This window comes from Prionailurus viverrinus, chromosome B2 (assembly GCF_022837055.1).
Source record: "Prionailurus viverrinus isolate Anna chromosome B2, UM_Priviv_1.0, whole genome shotgun sequence".
In the NCBI taxonomy this organism is placed as follows: Eukaryota; Metazoa; Chordata; class Mammalia; order Carnivora; family Felidae; genus Prionailurus; species Prionailurus viverrinus.
The window spans coordinates 100,020,965-100,042,725 of record NC_062565.1 but is presented as its reverse complement, the minus strand read 5'-3'; the positions used below and the strand labels follow the sequence as shown (position 1 = coordinate 100,042,725).

Below are 21,761 nucleotides of genomic sequence, written 5' to 3'. Positions count from 1 at the left end.
ACAGCTCAGAGCCTGAAGCCTGATTTGGATTCTGTGTCTCCCTCTCTCTCTGCCCCTCCCCTGCTCACGCTCTGTCTCTGTCTCTCAAAACTAAATAAATGTTAAAAAAAATTTTTTTTTTTAATTGAAAACTTGCCTACCAAAAGACCATGAGTACTAACCACTGACAATTTTTATTCACTCATCCAATAAAAGTTTATTGAATATTAAGTCCCTGGATTTCAGCAGATACAAAAAGCGGTGACAGAAATATCCTCCCTGCCCTTTGGGAGGTTCCAGTCATAATGATCAGATTCTTCATATATGTGAACCCTCTGCTATCAATGAGGTTATTTTAAGGGGTAAACAGTGATGATAAATGGACTCTATTAGCAAATGACTGTTGTGTTTGCTAAATGATAAAAGAAACAACAACATATTTATCTCCCCCTTAGTTCGCTGCTCGATTTGTTACGACACAGAATCTGTTTTGTTCAAGGTGAACAATGGAGAACAGAATAAAGAAAGGCACAAACACTGATGGTTTTCTCCTGGAATGTACTTTTGTGTCAGATGTGAGGAGAGTTGTGTGCTACTACATTTATTATTTATTTAGTTAGTTAGTTTTGTTTTTTTTTTTTTTTAATGTTTATTTATTTTTGAGAGAGAGAGCATGAGCAGGGGAGGAACAGAGAGAGAAGGAGACACAGAATCTGAAACAGGCTCCAGGCTCTGAGCTGTCAGCACAGAGCCCGACGCGGGGCTCGAACTCACAAACCATGAGATCATGACCTGAGCCGAAGCCGGACGCTCAACTGACTGAGCCACCCAGGCGCCCCAACTACATTTAAATAAAAGAATAGTTGTAGCCATCAATACTAGGTTAGCACTATTCATTGTTTAAAAACTAGTCTGATTGATGTTCTGATTGGTTTTGTCCCTATTATTCAGGGTTGTAGACAGTTGTGTTTGTATTTTCCTCTCTTTATTGGTGCTGATAAGAGTCATCTTGTGGCTTCATATTTTTGTCCCAAATGTCCTGGGGTGGGGAGCACAAAGCAAATGTAGTAGGGCACTTGTGTATCTTTAGGCCATTCTATTTATGAGGTGCCAATTAGCTAAAATTAAATTTAACCCTGTGGAAAAAAACTGATTCTATAGGAGGAAAAAGCAAATCTGAAGTACATGTAAAGTCTCATGAATGTAAATTCAAGAATTAATAACTAAATCCTGCTAAAATGCAGGTATTTCAAGAATAGTTTTTAAGTAATCATATTGCTTATCACATGATTTCCCTGACTTTGGCCTTTAAAATGCAATTTAACTAAAATGAACCCTGCGGCCTTGATGTGTCTATCCGATTTTATTGCTGATAACTTAAACGCGAAGCATCCAACTCCTGCCATTTCTGCGGTTTCTATGGTAACTAAAGTGTGCAAACCCAGCAGTATCACTTTCTTTCACAGCTGGCGTTTTGTGTTCGCAGTAAGAGGAGTTTTAGTAAAGCATAGTCTGTGTTAATTGGGATGTAAGTAGGTCAGAACGACTTTGGTATCCTCTCCTCGTTCTTTTTGGTGTGTGTGGGTGTAGGTGCATGTGCGTGAGCTGCAGTTCCCTTTATATTTTTTTAAAGGGTATATACTCAGATCAATCACTATTAAAGTTAATCTTTTGAAAATTAAGCATAATATCTGGAAAAATGACTTGATTTGGAATCTTGAAGATTAGGTGGAGTTCTGAGACTTGCCCCAGCCCTGTGGGCCCTGGAGAATTCCTGTTATAAAAAAGGAAATGATTGATATGAAAATGCTTTGAATATTTAAATCCTTTTTATTGGTGGTCATGACATTTATTTTGTTGTTATTGTTCTTTTGAACCATCAAATATCTTATGAGCTGAACATGTATTACTTATTCTTAACATTTATTTACTTGTTATGTATAATCCCAGTTAAGGGGTGTGTATATTTTTTAAATGTTTATTTATTTTGAGAGTGAGGGAAGGGCAGAGAGAGAAAGAGAGAGAATCTCAAGCAGGCTCCACACTCAGCCTGGAGCCTGACGTGGGGCTCAGTCCCACGACCCTGAGATTGTGACCGGAACCCAAATCAAGAGTCGGATGCTTCACTGACTGAGCCACCCAGGTGCCCCAAGGTGTGCATTTAAAAATAACATCCTGTGTAATTCTAGATCGTCACCTGGCTACAGGAGCCCTTCTCTGTGGATACTGCCCAAACTCTGCATTCCTTTCTCAGACTGTATGAAAGAGCTTATAGCCACTGCTCCCCACTGTACATAGGGACCCCACAGTTAGAGATTCCATAGGCTTCAAGTATCCTCTGTAAAAGGTATTTTTGGGCACCTAGGTGGCTTAGTTGGTTAAGTGCCCTAACTCTTGGTTTTGGCTCAGGTCATGATCTCAGGGTCGTGGTCTCAAGCTCCTAGTGTGGCTGAGGGTGGAGTCTGCTTGAGATTCTCTCTCTCTCTCTGTCTCTCTCTCTCTCTCTCTCTCTCTGTCTCCGCCCCTCGTGTGCGTGCTTTCTCTCTTTTTCTCTCAAAATAAATAAATAAACTTTAAAAAAAAAAGATATTTCTACAAACTTCAGTACCAGTTAGAATCCCTGTTTCTCTCTCTCTGTATCCTCATTCCACTGTGGAAGGGGTCGTTGAAAGCTATTCTCTGTTTCTACACAGCATGACTGCAGGAACTTCTAATGAGAGTTAGCTAACAGTGATCTAAGACCAGCTTCCTGCTCTTCTGCCATTCAAATGCTCATCATCTATTTTCATTTCTTACGTGAATCAACTTTGCTCCCGTATCACATACTGTGTGTTTTTATCTTACAGCTTTATTTTGGAAGGATTTAAGCTCAAAATGTAAGATTACAAATAATGTAGCAGAAGATATATAAGATGGTTGATTTGATAATTCTAAGATTTTTTTAGACGTTTTATTAATTTAAGTGATCCCTATATCCAATGTGGGGTTCAAACTCATGACCCCAAGATCAAGAGTCGCATGCCCTTCTGATTGAGCCAGCCAGGTACCCCAAGAATTGTTATATCCCAGAGAGTCTATTCTCCCTAAGGCCTTCCAAAGTATACTCTAATTCTGCCTTTACCTTCTTCCCACTTATTTGGGTCTCTTTCCCTGTGTCTGTCTTCTGTAAATGCCAGGAAGTTGCCTTTTTTTATCTTTCATTCTATTGCACCTGAAGACCACCTCTTCCTTTTTAAGCTCTCTTAGCTTCTAGAATCCTATGCTGTTTTCTCTCCTTGGTTCCTCCTTCATAGGTTTTTCCCTGGGCTCTTTTTCCTCTAAACACCCTTTATTCCTCTCAGCATTATTCATTTTTGTTAAAAAATGCCATTTCTTTAATTAGAAACAATACCAAAAAATATAAAAACAAACATTATAAAAATACATAATGTAGAAAATGATAATCTCTCCATATTCTGTTCTCAGGGATTTAGCAAAATGCCAAAATCCACACTGTACAACCTGTAAAAATTATGGGTAAGATGAAGTAATATAAAATGATGCCAATTCTAGTCATGTAAAACCATCATTCTGTATGATTGACAGCCCCGCCCATCTTCACCTTACCTCTCCGCTGCTTCTCCTATACTAACTCTCCTGTCATGTTGACTCCAGCTGCATTGACCTCTTTGCTCTTTTCCAGTTAGCCAGCCTGCTAGCTCACCAAGGTTTCCTCTCACTGCCATCCACCATGGCCTTGCCCTTCTGCAGATCTGGGGGGCCCTCACCTACTCTCAGAGTGCAGGCCAGACAGTGCTCAGGAACTTCTCCAAGTCTGGTACACAAGTGACGTGTGCCCAAAGCAGAAGCATTGGGAACAGCAGGCCGGACTTCTGTTTGGTTTCCTTGTCTCTAGAATCATCAGTGCCTTATCATTCTGTCCTTCCTGATGCCCATTGTTTTGTTCTCCCTCACAAGTCTCCAGTTCTCCAGGCAAGCGCCTGTCTCAGGCCTTTCCAGCTTCTCTTTCTCTTTGCCTACCCTGCCCTTCCCTTATATTCCAGCAGCTTATTACTCTACTTTCTTCAGGTCTTATCCCAAGTGTTACCTTCTCAAGGAGACATTCTCTGAGCAATTTAAATAGCGCTTATTACTGTTGAAAATGACACCCTCCCAGCAGTGCATATCCCCATTCTTTGCTTTATTTTTTGTCTTTACAAAGACTATGTGGAACGTTTACATACCTTACAAGGTGTAACAGTGGAGAGCCTGTCACTTACCCTAGTAACTGGAACATCACCCATAGCTTGCTTCTATTTATGCCTTTCCCCCCATCCCATCTTCCTGCTTTGTCAAGAATAACAAATATCCTAAGTTTTGAATCCATTATTTACTCCTTTTTGTTTGTTTGTTTATTTTGAGAGAGAGCACGAGTGGCAGAGAGGAAGAGAGAGAGAGAGAATATCCCAATTTCTACTGTCCGCACAGAGCCCAAGGAGGAACTCGATCTCACAAACCATGAGATCGTGAGTTGAGCCGAAATCAAGAGGCAGATGCTTAACTGACTGAGCCACCCAAGCATCCCTACATTATGCACTCCTTTTTAAAAATAGGTTTTTTTCACATTTGTATGTGTGCCTAAATAGTATATTCTTAGGTTTGCTTGGTTTTAAGTTTTAAGAAAATGGCATTCTGCTGTATATAGTCTTCTAAACTTGCTTTTTTCACTCAGCATAATGCTGCTAAGACGCAAACGTTTTTTTACCTTTATTAGTAACCTCCAAATTTTCATTGCTGTTTTAAAATTCATTGTGTGCTTCTACCACAATTAATTTCTCCATTTTCCTGTTAGCTAGAAATTTGGGTTGTGTTCAGATTTTTTCTTTTCTTTTCTTTTTTTTTTTTTTTTTTGACAACCTATGCTGCTAGGAACATTCTCTGGTGTGTCTAAAAATGGAATAACTGAGTCGAAGGGTATGCAATTGTTCAGGTTTGCAAGATGATGTCACATTGTTTTCCAAAGAAGTTGTACCAAGTTATTCTCTTAATAACAATGTTTTGGAGTTCCCCCTGACTTCCTACTCAGCAGTTCTTAATTTTTAACCAATATACTAGGTATAAAATGGTATCTCATTTTGATTTTAATTACATTTCCCTCTTTATTAATGAGACTGAACATCTTCATATGCTTAATGGTTAAATGTTTCTTATTTTGTTAAATGCCCGTTTGGACATTTTGCCCATTTTCTATTAGGTTGTTTTTATATTGATTTGTGGGAGTTCTTTATTCTGGATACAGAATCTTTGTTACTTATCTGTTGCAAACTTCTTCCATTTGTGCTTTGTCTTTTTCTTTTCTTTATTGTTGGTGGTTGAAAGTTATTTTAATAGCCAGATTTGTCAGTCTTCTCTTTCATGATGATTTTTTATATCTCGTTTTAGAAATTCTTTCCTACCTGAGGGTCAGAAAGATACTAGCTATATTCTGCATCCCCCCCCCCCCCACACACAGTTTTAAAGTTTTGCTTTTCATGTTTAATTCCTTAATCTGCTCAAAACTGTTGTGTGGATGATACGAGACAAAGATTCATTTTATTTATTTTTTTTCCCACTGGGATACCTGTTGTGCCAGCACGATTTATTGACTAGTTCCTTTTTTCTCCACTGACTCTGAAGTTGCTCTTCTCACAGCATCATGGTTCCGCCTGGGTTCTCCATTCTATCACATTGATCAGTTTCGTCTATCTCTGTACCAATATCATACTGTCTTTACTATGGCTTTAAAATAAATCTTGGGGCGCCTGCGTGGCTCAGTTGGTTAAGCGTCCTACTCTTAATTTTAGCTCAGGTCTTACGGTTTGGTTTGATCTCATGATTCATGGGTTGGAGCCCTACGAGGCCTGCTTGGGATTCTGTCTCCCTCCCTCTTTCTCTGTCCTACCCCCTGCTCTCTCTCTCTCTCTCTCTCAAAATAAATAAATAAACTTAAAAAAATAATAAAATAAATCTGGATGTCATGTCTTAAGCCAGATTCCCTGGGTTTATAGATAAGAATGGAGAGAATTGATGTCTTTACTATATAGAGTCCTCTTATCTATAAACATGACTTCTTAATTTATTTGAGAGTTACTAATGTCATTTAAGATAAAGTTTCAAGATTTTCTGTATAAATATCTTCTACATCCTTTAGTGTATATATTCTTAGGTACCTTATAGTTTTTTTTTTATTACTGTAGAAATGCTGCCTTTGAAAAATTTTATTTCCTACCCTTTTTTTTTCTTTTGCTGGTATATAAAAATACAGCTGACTTTTTCATATTGTTCAGTTAGCCAAACATCTTACTAATCTCCCTTACTATTGCTAATAATTTGTCTGTAAATACTTTGTGTTTTTTATGTAAATAATTACATCATTTGCAAATAACAATAATTTTGTTCCTGTCTCTCCAATTCATATCCCTTTAATTACTGTTTTATAGCACCAGACTTACAGTGCGATGTTGATTTTAGAAGTGGTAATGGTGGATATCACTGCATTATTCCCAATCTTAAAGGGAATCCTTCCAATGTTACTTCTTAGTTTTTTATATATACCCATTATCCGGTTAAGAGGGTAATTTTCTAGTCTAACTTGCTGAAAGATTTTATCATGAATGGGTATTAAATTTTATTAACTGCTTTTTTAGCCTCTGTCGAGATAATTATATCATCTTTCCTTTTTCATATGTTAATATGCTGAGGGACTTATGTAGGTTTTCTCATGTGAAGCCATCCTGGCATTCCTGTTAATGGATTTGGCTTAATAATATTTTGTTTAATATATTCTCATCTATACTCGTGAGTGAGGTTGGCCTGAAATTTTTTTCTTTCCCATACTTTGTCTGTTTTGCTACCAAGATTATACTGTCCTTCCAGAACTTATTGGGAGCATTCCCTCTTTTTCTGTTCTCTGCAAATGTTTGAATAAGATTGAATAACCTGTTCACTGAAAATTTGTGGAGAACTTGCATCTGTGGTCATTTGGGGTTTGGTGTTTTCTTAGTAGGGAGATTTTTAAATATAGTTTCAATTTATTTAGCACTTATTGGTTTGTTAAGATTTCCTAATTCATCTTGAGTCAATTTGTAGGTTACATTTTCTCGACTTTGTCCATTTTGTATACATTTTAAGAGTAATCAGTATAAAGTTCTTTGTGGGGTTATCTTTCTCACTTCCATTGGCCCTAGATTTATGATCCTCCTTGTAATTTGTAATGTTTATTTGCACCTTCTATCCTCTCATAATAGTTGTCCTAGAGGCTTCATAAATCCTGTCTCATTCATAGATTTCTGCCCTTACCTTTATCTTTTTACTTCTACTTTCTTTTGGTGTATTTTCTTGAGCTCCCCCCCCCCCCCCCCCCGCCACTCCCCTTAGCTTGGGTACATCATTATTTTCAGCCTTCCTTTTTTCCTAACATAAATATTTAAGGATTCTATAAATTTCCCTTGTAAATACTGCATTAGCTTCATTTCACAGGTTTTGATAGGTAATACTTACATTATTTCATTTCTGAGTATTTTTAATTTCGTCATAGATTCTCCTTTTACCTTTGAGTGATTTAGAGGAATTTTTTTTCCTATTAATGAAATAACATATTTTACTAAAAATAACTATTGGGGCACCTGGTTGGCTCCCTCAGTAGAGCATATGACTCTTGATTTCAGGGTTGTGAGCCTGACCTATGTTGGGTGTAGAGATTACTTAAAAATAAAATCTTAAGGGGCACCTGAGTGGCTTAGTGGGTTAATAAGTATCTGACTTCAGCTCAGGTCATGATCTCCCAGTTCATGAGTTTGAGGCCTGCATTGGGCTCTATGCTGACAGCTCAGAGCCTGGATCCTGTTTCAGATTCTCTCTCTCTCTCTCTCTCTCTCTCTCTCTCTCTCTCTCTCAATCTCAATCTCTCCCCCCCCACATGCACTCTGCACTCTCTCTTTCTAAAATAAACATTAAAAAATTTTTAATAAAATAATTAATAAATAAAATCTTTAAAAATATAACTATATCTAATAAAACAAAAATATTTAGTGAGAAACAACTAGGCAGCATACAACTGCACAACTCCTTTTTCTTCTAGACAACTGTTGGCTTCATAGTGCAACAGAAATGCTTTATGTATACATCTCATTTTATCAGAGTATTAAAAAGATACGTATACTCAAGGTTTGAGATTTAATTAATATTTTTTACTCTTTCATCAAGGATATTCTTAATTAAGTTGCACTGTTTGTCCTATGGGGTAATGGCTGTGAAGAATGCAGTGGCCACCAGTCTAAATGCTACTGCCTTGATTATTTTTCTTTCTTTCTTTTTTTTAATTGAAGTATAGTTGACACACAATAGAAGTTGTTGTTGTTGTTGTTGTTGTTTTAGTTTATTTATTTTTGACAGAGAGAGAGAGAGAGAGACAGAGCATGAGCGGGGGAGGGGCAGAGAGAGAGGGAGACACAGAATCTGAAACAGGCTCCAGGCTCTGAGCTGCCAGCACAGAGCCCGACACGGGGCTCGAACTCACGGACCGCGAGATCATGACCTGAGCCGAAGTCAGACGCTTAACTGACTGAGCCACCCAGGTGCCCCTTTCCAGCATCCTATGCTCTAGTGCAGGTTCTCCCAATATGCCACGTCTCTATTTTTATGTGACTGTGCCCTTACTTACAGAGTTCTCAGAGCCTGAAAAGTCATTCTTTCATTTAGGCCCATCAGAATCTTAGTCATCCTTCATTCATCCAAAGTCTTTTTCCTAAAGTCTATCCTGATATTCACTGAGAAGAATCATTCATTCCTGACATTTTCTTTTGCTGTTTTGGTACTTTTCATAACCTGCCTTGTATTCTAAAAAGCAGTTTGTCTTTCTTTCCTTATTAGATTTTTTTTTTTTTTTTTTTAATTTTTTTTTTCAACGTTTATTTATTTTTGGGACAGAGAGAGACAGAGCATGAACGGGGGAGGGGCAGAGAGAGAGGGAGACACAGAATTGGAAACAGGCTCCAGGCTCTGAGCCATCAGCCCAGAGCCTGACGCGGGGCTCGAACTCACGGACTGCGAGATCGTGACCTGGCTGAAGTCGGACGCTTAACCGACTGCACCACCCAGGCGCCCCTCCTTATTAGATTTTTGAAGCTCTTTGAAGTCTTGAGCTTCATGTTTTATTTCTCTTTATTTCCTGAAGGTCTGTAGTATGGTGTTTTTATCTATAATGGATCTTTGATAAATCATTATCAAACTTGAATCTTGAAGCTCTGGGTTTCGACTGATGCTATTTTCTCTTTCTGCTGCGATAAACTAATTTTGTCTTGTGTCTTCAGTCCTCATACTCCAGTGACAATAATTTTCAAATCCTCTTCTGAATAGTATGACTTAGGGATCTCACATCGTTCCCCTTCCCTAACCAGTACCTCTCATAACTGTTCCACAATAAAGGCACCATCATTCTTTTAGTTGCAGAAACTCAAAACCTTGCTGAAATTTGTGTCACCCTTTGTCTTAGTCTTCTGACTTCAACTAGTCACAAAGTCCTGTTAATTTGTCCTTTAAAATGTTACTCAGCTCCATAACTCCCTCTCCATTTCAGCTTAGAAGGCCTTGGACAAAGCCTTTATTATCTTATGCCTAGTTCTGATAGCTCCCCCTCTCCTGGGATCTCACAGCCTACCATTTAAAGATCAGATTACTTCACCTGGCATTTAAGACTATCCAGAGTCTAGGTTAATTTTGCTACCCCCAACATGGGTCCTCTGGTTTCTGTCCAGAGTTCTGTCTGGGTTACTGTCTCCTAAGCCTACCTTGTTCATAGCCTTTTCACCTCTTCCACTGCCCTTGTCCTTCTACCCTGACATGCCAGTTCCTGTTCATTTTTCAGGATCTGGATAATGGACACCACCCTCGCCTCCCCTCCAATGAACATTTCCCTCAACAGTGGAAACTCTAGTTATCACTTCCTCCTTTGAACTTTTTTTTTTTAGTGCTAATTGTTTTCATTGAAACTTAAAAAAGAGCCAGCAAATTGGAAGGGATCTAAAAGTAATCTGGTTTAACCTCTAACCCAAGACGTCAGTCCTTTCTATGACTCACACATAGCATTAGCTTCTAATATTATACAAAACTTCTGGTTTTTTCTTTCTACTTATGTAAAGAGCATCTGGAGGCTAGGGATTTAATTCATCATGTGCTTGTTTTTCCTCTTGATTGTCAATATGTTTTTTGTCCCTAAGACACAAAAATATGTTCATTGATTGAATAAATGAATCCGAAATTTTCTCTCTTGATAGTTTACAGAGGAGACTGACTTGCCCAAAAGCCTATTTCCATAGTTCTCTGTTTCCAAATATCTACAAATGAGGATGACTTAAAAGCAATGGATACATTTGCAATCTATTCTTTTCTTTATATAGTTCTGTATTAGCCTTGATTTTTATTTTCCTACATCTTGAAATTATATTTGGAATTTTGCACTTTTGCATGAACTACAGCTGAAATGCATATGGATATGAATGGAGTCTGTTGAATGTTGATCATGTTTTCCTATAGTAGTTAAGAAATATTTAGCAAGGAATATTTCATTGAATTCATTTAAATGAAGGTAATTATACTGTGGTTTGAAATTTTACAAAACATTTTTCAACCACAAAAACTGTTTCTTGTGGGCAGCAAGTGGACAGTTATAATATGTGTAGGTTTTTAAAAAAAAATACATCACTTGTGACTGCTGTGGGGTAAACAGAAATGATAGCTTCAACTTCTTTGTAATTATTTGTATAATTTTGAAAATAAATGTTTTCAAAGCAAAGATGTTTATAGAAGGTTAGTGCTAACTTCAAGTATGTCAAATGCTTTAACTATATAGAGGGTATTTAATATTGCATTATGGTTTTGATGAAAATACAGAAGTGATATTTTCATATTTTAAGAACTTTTCTCCATTTTAGAGCATGTCAAAAGAATAAACATAGTAATTTGAATGCTCTATTTTTATTCCTAGAAACCAGCAAATATCCTAGTAATGGGAGAAGGCCCTGAAAGGGGGAGAGTCAAAATAGGTAGGTAATTATTTCTCAAATAATTTATGAAGAAACTGAAGTGACTGCAAAGATGGTTTCCCCTTTTTAAGACTCTTATTTAAGCAGTTCATTTTAAAATGACTTCCTCGTCATGTTTTTAGAAAATATGTCGGGAGGTGTAGGTAGATAGTTGATAAAACGCCTCAGGTTTCTTCCCCAAGTAAGCTGAGGCAAGCAAGCCCACAAAAATTTCATTCTCATACAGTACCCAAGCACGTGTTTATGCCGTGGTTGCTCTCCTGCACAGCTGCCCTAAATGTCATCTTCTAAGTCTTGCTTTTGTCTCGGCTTCACCAGTGTTCTTTCCCTGAAGGCATCTCTCCCACCTGACCTAACACACGCACATCTTCCCACATACCTTGCCCCCGCCCCCTGCATGCCCGTGCCAGGTACCAACATATTTTTTCCAAATGAAATATACATGTTTATAAACCCTCTTATGTGGTGGTCTTAGATTAAGGCACCCACAGGAGTCCTTCCCATTTATTAAGATTCCCTTTGCAACCCTGAAGATCGTTCTAGAAGAAATTGGCATCATTTATACCTATGACGTATTTGGGAAGAGAATGAGGTGAAGAAATGCTTCATTCTAATTTTTTTTTGTAATAGAAATTGCATTTATTAAATGTTCCAATGGTTTTCAGAAGGATTTTAAAATAAATATTGTTTCATCAACCTGCTTTCTTTGCTGTTAGGATATGTCATGCTAGGGGTGATGCAGAATTGTGCTAACTTGACCTATTGCACATCCATTCTGTCCTACTACACCCAAGCGTCCTCCTTGGTTGGTTATAAACCAAATTTGGTTGGTTATAAACCAAATTCCTTTCCTTTCAACCTCTACGCTAAGTTTACTGAGACTCAGAGTCATAAAAAATGTTGTTGATGGTCACTAAGAACCAAGTAGCTGCTTTCCTTCCCCCCCTTCCGTTTTGCTTCCCTCCCCACCCCTCTCTACCACTCCTCACTTTTTTCTGTTTCACGCTCGCACTCTTTTCCTTATAGGCATTTGAGGACCTGCTTTTTGCTAGACATTGGTGAAAGGGAAAGGGTGGTAAAGGGCAGTCCCTCCCTGTGACAGACAGTGAAATAATTAGTTTACTACCCAGTGTCATAAATGCTTTCATATGTTCCCTCACTTTATACAACCACCCTGTAAGGTGGATGTTCCAGAGAAGGAGAGCTGACTTTAGAGAGGTTGTGGCTTACTCAGCCTCTCAAGTCCAAAGTCTCTTTCCCTACAAATGTTGCTGCCCAGCCATATCAAAGCTGTCTGCTGTACCCTCACTGACCACTTTTTGTCGGCACAGCACTGCCTTTGAAACGGTCTCAGAGAAAGAGTGACTTTCCCCTCCCGAGTCCTACCTATGTGGGGTCCCCCTAGCTTCTAAATAGCTTCCCATTGTACTTAAACTCTCACACCGCCGTGTCTCCACTCTCTGCTTCCCCAGTTTCTCCTCTTCACTTTTAAACCTTCATAATCCTTTTCCAATTCTAAAATAAATCTTCTCATATCCATTTTGTTTTCTTTACTATTCATTCAATTTCCCCTCCTTGTTCCTCTACTGCTAGAACATACGATGTTCACCCACTGGTTCCACTCACCCTAATCTGTCCTCTAATTCTGTCCCTCTATCGAAACTGCTCTCCAAAAAGGTCACCTATGACCTCTGTCTCATCAGATCTAGTGGCCTGTATTTAGTCACGGTTTTCCTTTATTGCCTTAGTCATTTGTTCTTCTGACCAGTCTGGCCTTGAGACTGTCTTTTTCCTTGGTCTACGTGACATCACATAATTCTGTTTTTCTACTTACCACTTTTGCTCTTACTTCTGCATTTTATTTATTACTGGCTTCTACTCCTATTAACCTTGCGTTGCACTGGCCAGGGCGTGGCCTCCCTCTACAATTGCTACTTTAAGGAATTGATGAGTGTGGCCTAAAAATCTTGGATTCTGTAAAAATCATTCTAAGATCTGAGTCTCATTCTCTTCTTTCCAGAATCTTTACCTTAATTTGGATGTGCTGCTGGCAACCTCTGCTCCATTGTTTCAAACCAAATTCATCGTTGTCATCTTGTACTCTCCCCTCGTTTGTACCAGTCATCCCCTCTATCCTGGTCCCTTGCACTTGCTGTCTTTCTCTTACTACTCCCAGATATCTCTAGTACTCCTCACCCAAAATTCTGTATTCTAGCCAAGCCAGTTGGTTACCCTACTGTTCAGAGTTTTAGGATTGTAATTCTGTTCACCATTAGGAATACAGTCAGGGTTAAAAGTAAGCAAGAAGTAATACCAGCAGTCTAGAAAACAATTTAGTTGATTAAGTTGCTTTTAATTTTTGTGGTAATAGCACATTACTTTTTAAAACTTAGTAATGCTCTGATGCCTGTGCTTAACACTTTAACACAGCCCTTTTTTTAAATTTTTTTTTTAACGTTTATTTATTTTTGAGACAGAGACAGAGCATGGACGGGGGAGGGGCAGAGAGAGAGGGAGACGCAGAATCGGAAGTAGGCTCCAGGCTCTGGGCCATCAGCCCAGAGCCCGACGCGGGGCTCGAACTCAGGGACCGCGAGATTGTGACCTGAGCCGAAGTCGGACACCCAACCGACTGAGCCACCCAGGCGCCCCACACAGTCCTTTTTTGAGTGAAAAGAAAAGCACAGTCAAATGAGAAATGCATCGCGCCCTTCCCTGTGCCTAAGCCTCCCCCTCCCCAGCAACCTGAAGACTTCAGGTCTTACCTGAAATGCTTCCTGCCCCTTTTACTGTTCAGTGATTCACCCTTGAGAATCCAGCTCAAGTTCCATGTTCAATTTGGTCCACTTCCACAAATGTTTACCAGTGTTCCACGTAGAGCCATGAAGGAGATACATGCCCTCCCCTCATAGGACTTAGAGTCTAGTAGAAGCCAGTGGTAACTCACCTTTGGTCTTCAGCACTTCTGTTTTTATCTACTCTGTGTATTTTGTCACCTCACCTTCATGTCAGTTCCTTGGTGGTAGACCCCATGGTTTTCCTGCTTTTCTTCATCATCTGATACTGTCTCATTAGCACTCACACCAGAATTTTATCACTGCAATCTGTTGAATGGAACGGTTTTAGGTTAGTTACCTTTTGTCTACATTGGTAATTATTTGAGAAATGGTTTGAAACTCCTTTAAAGTTCAAATAATAGACAGGAATTATTTTTAAGAATGTTTATGGTGTCCTTTGGACTTGATTTCATCTGACACTGAATAGATGAGGCTTATATAAAACTCAGAAGGTAGGGAATAAAGGGAGAAATACTGGCTTCAGCTTTTACTTAAAAATAACATACTTTTCAATGGGTGAAACATTTCATCACATTACTTTGCCATCAGCAACAATCAGCATGTATTAAATACATAAAGCAGTGCTTTGAAGTAGGCGTAATATTGGTAGAAAGATTTTGAATGTCTTTGCTATGGGGGAAATTTAGTTAGGAAACAGTAGGCATGAGCACAGGCTTCCTTGGATGGCCTTATTTTTTATGACCTGTGTTCTCCAAAGCATTCTCAGAAAGCCTTGTAAAATATTCAAATTCTAAAGAAACAAAATTGCTGTAAATTAAAATTTTAATGTATGTTATAGCATGCAGTTTTAGATTAAATGATTAAATAGTACATTAAACCTTAATGTGCTATTACATAGTTCATTGGGACCCCTTATACAGTCAAAATATACTGCAAAATATACTGTGTACACTACATATTTCAAATTACAGAGGTTTTTCATTCTTGTGATTTGACCTCTGTGATATGTGATTGTCATACGTATAATCTATTGGATGTCAGATCAATGATTAAGAATATAGCTGCTAAGTTGTAACATGGTTTGTTTGAATACTAGCATTTTTACTGCTATCTCTGTGACCTTGGGAAAGTCACTTAACTGCTTTGGACTTTAGATTCTTCATCTCTAAGAGGTGGGGAACAACTTATTAAACTAGCATGAGGATTAGATGAAGTGATACATGATATATGTGAAAACCATCTGTAATTCTGAAGTACTTGATAAATGAAAGGTATTTGTTATTTATTAAATCTTAAGAAAATTAGATAGTCTCAAGGACTTATTATATGGTAGATTGTTTTTTAATTTCATTTTTAAGTAATCTCTACACCCAGCCTGGGGATCAAATTCACAACCCCAAGATCAAGAGTCACATGCTCTCCCGACTGAGCCAGCCAGACACTCAGGAACTTATTATAGTAATAAATATTCTTTTTACTACTTGTGTATACCTCTAATATTTAACTCAGTTAGCTTTGGCATAGACCTTTGTTACACCCTGAATTATAACAAATTACCTCGTACATATCGTGTACATTTTCCTGGAAACATGTATATGATGTGCTGGTAATTATCCAACAATGGCTCCCTGGGTGGAAAAAAAGCCCCAGTGTGTAGCGTTTGTTGTTTTCTATGATGTAAATATTCCCATGATAGCCAATTTCAAGTCGCATGACATCACTCAACTCAGTGTTGGGGAGAAATGTGTACAAACTGGCTCTCATGCATCCACGAGCCAATTCCAGCTCACGCCACACTCAGATATAGTCAGTGTTTAGATGCAGAGGCGTCCAGAGGTCATAATTAACCATGGAAATTTTGAGACTGTTTCAGTTTAAAAAAACATTTAAGAATATTATGTCTCTGAAAGCCAGGGATCTGAAGTCAGACCTGGATTCTAATTATGACTCTGTATTTACTAGCTCTGTGGCCTTGGGCAAGTCAGAATATCTTTAGGCCTCGGTTTCTTTATCAGTAAAATAGGCACGATAATAATATCTACTCAGAAGGGGGGATCTGGTGCCTGGGGCAGACCCCTGGTTGAAAAGGAATAAAAGGATTGCTTTATAAAGTTACTGTCTTCAATAGTGGCTGTTGTCATCAACCTTGCATGGTTCTAGTAGCATGCCAGACTGAGTTTTATATTAACTTATTTCATTTTTTAGCGGACATGGGTTTTGCCAGATTATTCAATTCTCCTCTAAAGCCGCTAGCAGATTTGGATCCAGTAGTTGTGACGTTTTGGTATCGGGCTCCAGAACTTCTGCTTGGTGCAAGACATTATACAAAGGCCATTGGTAAGTTAGTCTAAAATGATTTACTATCTTAGCATCAAATTATCATAAATACCAAATGGTATCATAATTATGAAGCTGCTTTGTAAAAACCGCTTTATATCTCTTTGTAAAAGTCCTATTGTCGTCTGTATTCCTGCATTTTATATTCTGGTAGATTAGGATTTTTAACCGTGTAGGAGAATATGGTTCTTGTAAAAGGAGAAAGCATTTTCTTTAAGAGAATAGAGTTATCTGATCCTGTTGAATTGCCACAGAAATGATAACATACAAGTTTTATTTTGCACTTACCTACCATTGATCAGAAGAACTGGAGAGATTTCTAGAATTGTTTTCTCCACAAAAAGAAAAACAGAAAACAAGAATAGTGTGGTCTTGGGAAAAGGCCCTTCTACTGGGGGAAAGTCAGTCCGTCCGTCCTTTCCTAAACAAGAAGTAACGTGACTAATTTTTCTCTCCCGCCATGACGCTGATCAGAGTAGCAGTTTCTCCAATACAGGAGGAAATAAGAGTCTGGGTAGGTTAGCTGTGCTCAGCCTCTTGCCATTTTGCCAAGAGAAAAAATGGAGTAAGAAAACCTGTTATAAACACACTCTCTGTAGGATTTAAAGTCTGCTCCAGAACAGACAAGGGTTTTGCTACCTGATGACTACAGTGTCCTCAGAGGGCCCAGCTACGAATTGAGGGAGTCAGGAAGAGGAAGCTGTACTCAAACCTAGAGATTTCTCGAAATGAGGTGAAAAGAGAGGAGGTGGGTAGTACTGTCACTATGATGGGCTAGTTCTATGAGGTGCTGAAATCTCCTGCGTGTATTTCTTGAAATTTTCCTTGTGTGGAATTTTCTGTTTACTGGTATTAGACTGATACCAGTTTTGACTACATTTAGCTGCATTTGTTGAGCTCTATTTAATAAAGGCACCAAAAATACGAAATTATTAAAAACAGATGAGCACAAACCTTTCTCTGTTAAACTTCTGAAAAACCTGGTAACATGCAAAGAACTACAAAGGAAGCTCCCATGTTGGAAAAGATTCGATAGATAACTAACCTATACGTGGGTAAAAGGAGAAACAAAAAATAAAATATAGTGATGTCCTCATTCATCAGGTCTGATTTCTGCAAAACTGAGACGCCGAGCATATATATACTTTGTCCAGGGATGGCGACGCTAGCAAGGGGCTGGAATCTTGTAATACTTTGTAAATATTGCGGAAAGATTTTGTTCAATTAGTGAAAAATCCCAGGAGTGTTTGACAGTAGAGGAGTCTGAGACCGACCTTAGACCCTTCCACCAGCAGCTGAGCCCACATTGAGGCTGCGTTCAGAGGCTACCAAGGCCACGCTCTCAGCCACGGACAGGGTCAGCTGTCTGTGAAAAATTCAGAACTGCACAAGCAGACAGAAGGAATAGAGGGCTCTCAGAATGAGGGGTTAAAATCAGAACCTGACTCTACTTACATTCCAGTGAGTGATTTTTACTGAGGAGCTGTGTCTTTGAAACTTTGAGAATTGCGTTTGCTTTTTCTCTTAGATCTCTCAATCCAGAGCAGTAAAGTCTCTTAGACAATCTCAGAAGGCACCGGGGGATAGCAGGAGACTGAAGAGATGCCAGAGAAAGAGGCATGTTAGTTGAGCAGCACCAGGTTGGTGCCTCAGCACAGAACTGATGATGAGATAACCCAGAACGCAAGGCAGCAAGTAGGGGATGTACTAACAGTAGAAATCCACATGCGCTGGGCTCTTACCAAGCTCACAGTCTAGATCTACAAGGGAGATTTCCAGTAAGAAAAGGCAGATTCAGCCAAAACCTTCTGTTAAACTAAGTGACTTCCCACCAAAGCCTGTCCCACTCTCAGAGATTCTGATAGAGCCAATCTGTGGCAGTAAGTCCCATATGTAGTAGGTGCCGTTAAATGGTTCTGTTGCACATGGTCCACACACTTTGACAGCCCAGACGTTGAGAAGCACAATTCTATGAATATTTTCTGATTAGCTGTTCTACCATTGAAATAAAACTAGATCTCTTTTGGGGAAGTAAAGCTAACTGAGTATGAATTAGAAATCCACTATATTTCCTATTTCCTGAGGGTAAGGACAACTGAAATTAAGTTTAAATGAGTTTACAACTTACAGATAAAGATAAAAATATAATCGCTGATTTTCAATTTTAGTTAAGTTGCAGTTATCCCTTCTGGATAGAAACTAAGAAAGAAGACCCAGAGAAAGAATATTCCCCAAATAAGTTATTTTCAGGCTTGAAATACATTCCTAGCAGACATAAATACATAGAGTAAATACATAGCCATTCACTTATTCTTACTCTTCTCCATAGCTGGTTCATGTCAGAAATGAGTATTATTTCTATTCAGAGCATATAAAAAAAAAGAGTTCGGTGATTTGATATCAGTGAAGTTTTATGGAGTGACATTTAGGGGGGCTGGGGAATGACAGCGTGTGTGTGTGTGTGTGTGTGTGTGTGTGTGTGTGTGTGTGTGTGTGTGTAAAGGGAGGGAAGGAAGGAGGGAGGAACAGTCTTGAGATCTGAGAGCTGAGAAATGGGTATAGATGATACAGGAACCAGATGACCATTTAAAATTAGAGGCTAATATGAGGCAAGAAACCCTAAAATTTAACATTGCCTGCTACTCTGAGGTTCCTTCTCTTAGCAGTTCTCAGGAGATCTAGATCCTGGCTCCTGTCCTTTAAATGGAAGGCAGACCAGAAATTGGCATGACCAGAAACATGCAGTACTAGTCCCAGCCGACTGCATAGTAGAGGCAGCCAGCAGGAAGAGAGATGGGACTGTCAGAGACAGCTCTGTCAGAGGCAAGAGTGACAACAACATGATGTGGGAGAGAGAAAAGAATTTAATAGTAGACACTGAAGAGTTATTACTCTACTCTTTCATGATGGATGCTTATGATGATGATGACCCTTCTGAGTCATTAAGAAAGAGTAAATGATATTTTATAACCTCTTAAGATGGCAGGTAATGAATGGTGTGATAAAAAATGGGTGTTGAAGTGATTTGTTTCCGTTATCCAAAAGGCTAACTTATGTGAAAGGAAACTGTTCCTGAATGGAGTGAGACATTACACTATGTTTTTTTTTTTTCATTTAGCAATTTGTTTTATGAAATAACATACCAGTGTTAATTCCAGCTAATGGCTATAATTAGACTTTTTTCTTAATTAGCTTGTCTACAGAATGTGATTCCCACATTTAGTAGGCTACTAAACACTGTGCTTTTCTATCCTATACTGTGGTCTGTGCATTACTATTTAAAAAAAAAAAAATACAACATAGCATTTATTTAAGTGGGCAAGTGTGAATATATATCTTATAAAAATTCACTTATACATTTGGCAAAGCATTGTAAATATAATATTATAGTCTTAGAATCTAAGTTACAATTTTTCAATGTGTAAAATCCAAATAGAATAATCTAAAACTGGTGATTTGAAATGGTTAGTAAAACTTTTAAAGATGCCTAACTTTCTCCTGGAATATTGGAGCAATGGAACAGCTTAATCCAAGTGATTATGTTCAAATAACTTCTCTCCTGGTGTCATGCTGTACCCATATATACTTGTATTTATTAGCTTCTAGACCTTACAATTTGTTGGAAAAACTGAAGTTGGTAGTCTTTCAAACAAAAGTTAAGTTTTTTGCAAATCATTTTATATGGTCTATCCTGGTTGTCTAGACTCCTAAATCAGAAATTATGCTCTATCATTATGCAGGTAATTGATTTAAAGGGATGAATCGCTATATACCTGATGATGATATTGTTTTAGTCTGCCAGGTCATGAATTTTATACCCTGTATTAGATTTTCAATTGAATGCTTCACTGACTACATTGTTAATAGTGGTTAGAAAGGCTTTGCCTAAATGTAAATTCCTTGCTTGCTAAATTGAGTTTCCCAAGTGTATCTTCATTAGGAAATTTACAAGTAAATGTTTTTTATTTGGCTTTCAATCTGTTATATGATGGTACAGCTATTTCATGTCATATATATGTTTTCTTAATATAGTTATCATACTTTGTATATTTCATCACTGAAAAGTATTTTTACATGTAGGTTATGATTATACCTAGGAGTTATAACCCAAGAAATATAATAAATGTGTGAAAACACTTATTCTTCTTCTTTCATAGATATATGGGCAATAGGTTGCATATTTGCTGAATTGTTGACTTCAGAACCTATTTTTCACTGTCGTCAGGAAGATATAAAAACAAGCAATCCCTTTCATCATGATCAACTAGATCGGATATTTAGTGTCATGGGGTTTCCTGCAGGTAATTTATTTTTCTTTTCAAAATAATATTTGAGTCATATTTCAAAATAATTCCTTTTCAAAAGCATATTTTGAGTATTTTTATGTATATTTTTAAGCTAAAATAGATTTTTGATAGAAGTAACATTATTTTCTATAACAATATTTGATATTTTTTTGTAAGATAAAGATTGGGAAGATATTAGAAAGATGCCAGAATACCCTACACTTCAGAAAGACTTTAGAAGAACAACGTAAGTAATTTCATATTAAATATAAGTAGTAACTTCACTGGGAATATTTAAATTAATCCTTTAAAAAACAGATATAGATTAGTATTTAAACCAGAAATTTAGATTTTAATATATTAATTATGCTTATGATTTAAAGAAGATTTTCCAGATGTTGCTAACATACATGTTAGGCTTAGGCTGTAGTATTTTATAAACTTTTAAGAATCTTAAGGGTCAGTATCATGTTTAAATGTGTCTCCTGTTTTAGCATGATGAGAGCTCAGTTCAAGGCTACAACTGTGATTTGATCTTTATCTGAATAATGACTAGTGACTGAAATGCCGGGTGAGGCAACCAGGAAGGACAACAGAAGGAAGGCCACATGGCCTGGAAGCAGGGTAAAACACACTGGTGGGAATGTGTATATTGAGTAGGAGTGAGAGAATAAAGGTGACAGAGTGCGAGGAGTTTGTTACAAATGCACACACCTAGAGGAAGAGGTGTAAGAGGTTTTCTTCTGGGCGACTTAACAGGAAATTTCAAGACAGGATAGCTTGTAGGAACAAAAGCAGACATGATAAAGAGAAGGAGGGAATGGCACTTGTCATTTTTGGCCCCTCTTTTACACAGTCCTTGGTGGGGTCTTTTTCCTGTCTCTCTCTCTTAAAGATGGCACTGGTATTGCTCAAGGTTCTGTCTTGGGCTGTCTTTTCACTCTGGACATTGTCCCGGGCAGTCTCTCTGATCTTATTGGCCACAATTTACCATCGATGATGCTAATAATTCCCAGTTTATGCATCCGACTCAGATCTCTTTTCCAAATTTCAGACCCATTTGTCTAATTGCCTCATGGAATCCCAACCTGAAATTTCTATAAATACGTTAAGTTAAATGTCCAAAATTGAACTCATCATCTATCCTCCCATACCTTCCTCCCGCTGTATTTCCAATCTTAGGAAACGACTCCATGATTCACCCAGTTGTTCAAGCCCAAGACCTGACATCCCTGAACCTTCTTTTATCGCCTTCTCTTCCATGTTACCCTGCAGGATCCAAAAAACTAGTAAATCTAGTC

General features: G+C 38.1%; 1 protein-coding gene across 5 annotated transcripts in view; it reads left to right on the top strand.

Annotated features, from left to right (window-relative positions):
• CDK19 (cyclin dependent kinase 19) overlaps nt 1-21,761 on the top strand; it is a 192,783-nt gene that overhangs the window by 147,770 nt on the left and 23,252 nt on the right. For all 5 annotated transcript variants that reach the window (XM_047859495.1, XM_047859491.1, XM_047859493.1 and 2 more), the window contains 4 exons: nt 10,982-11,039; nt 16,043-16,174; nt 20,332-20,475; nt 20,638-20,707. In XM_047859495.1, coding sequence (XP_047715451.1) covers nt 10,982-11,039; nt 16,043-16,174; nt 20,332-20,475; nt 20,638-20,707 — 404 coding nt within the window. The remainder of the gene's footprint in view (nt 1-10,981; nt 11,040-16,042; nt 16,175-20,331; nt 20,476-20,637; nt 20,708-21,761) is intronic.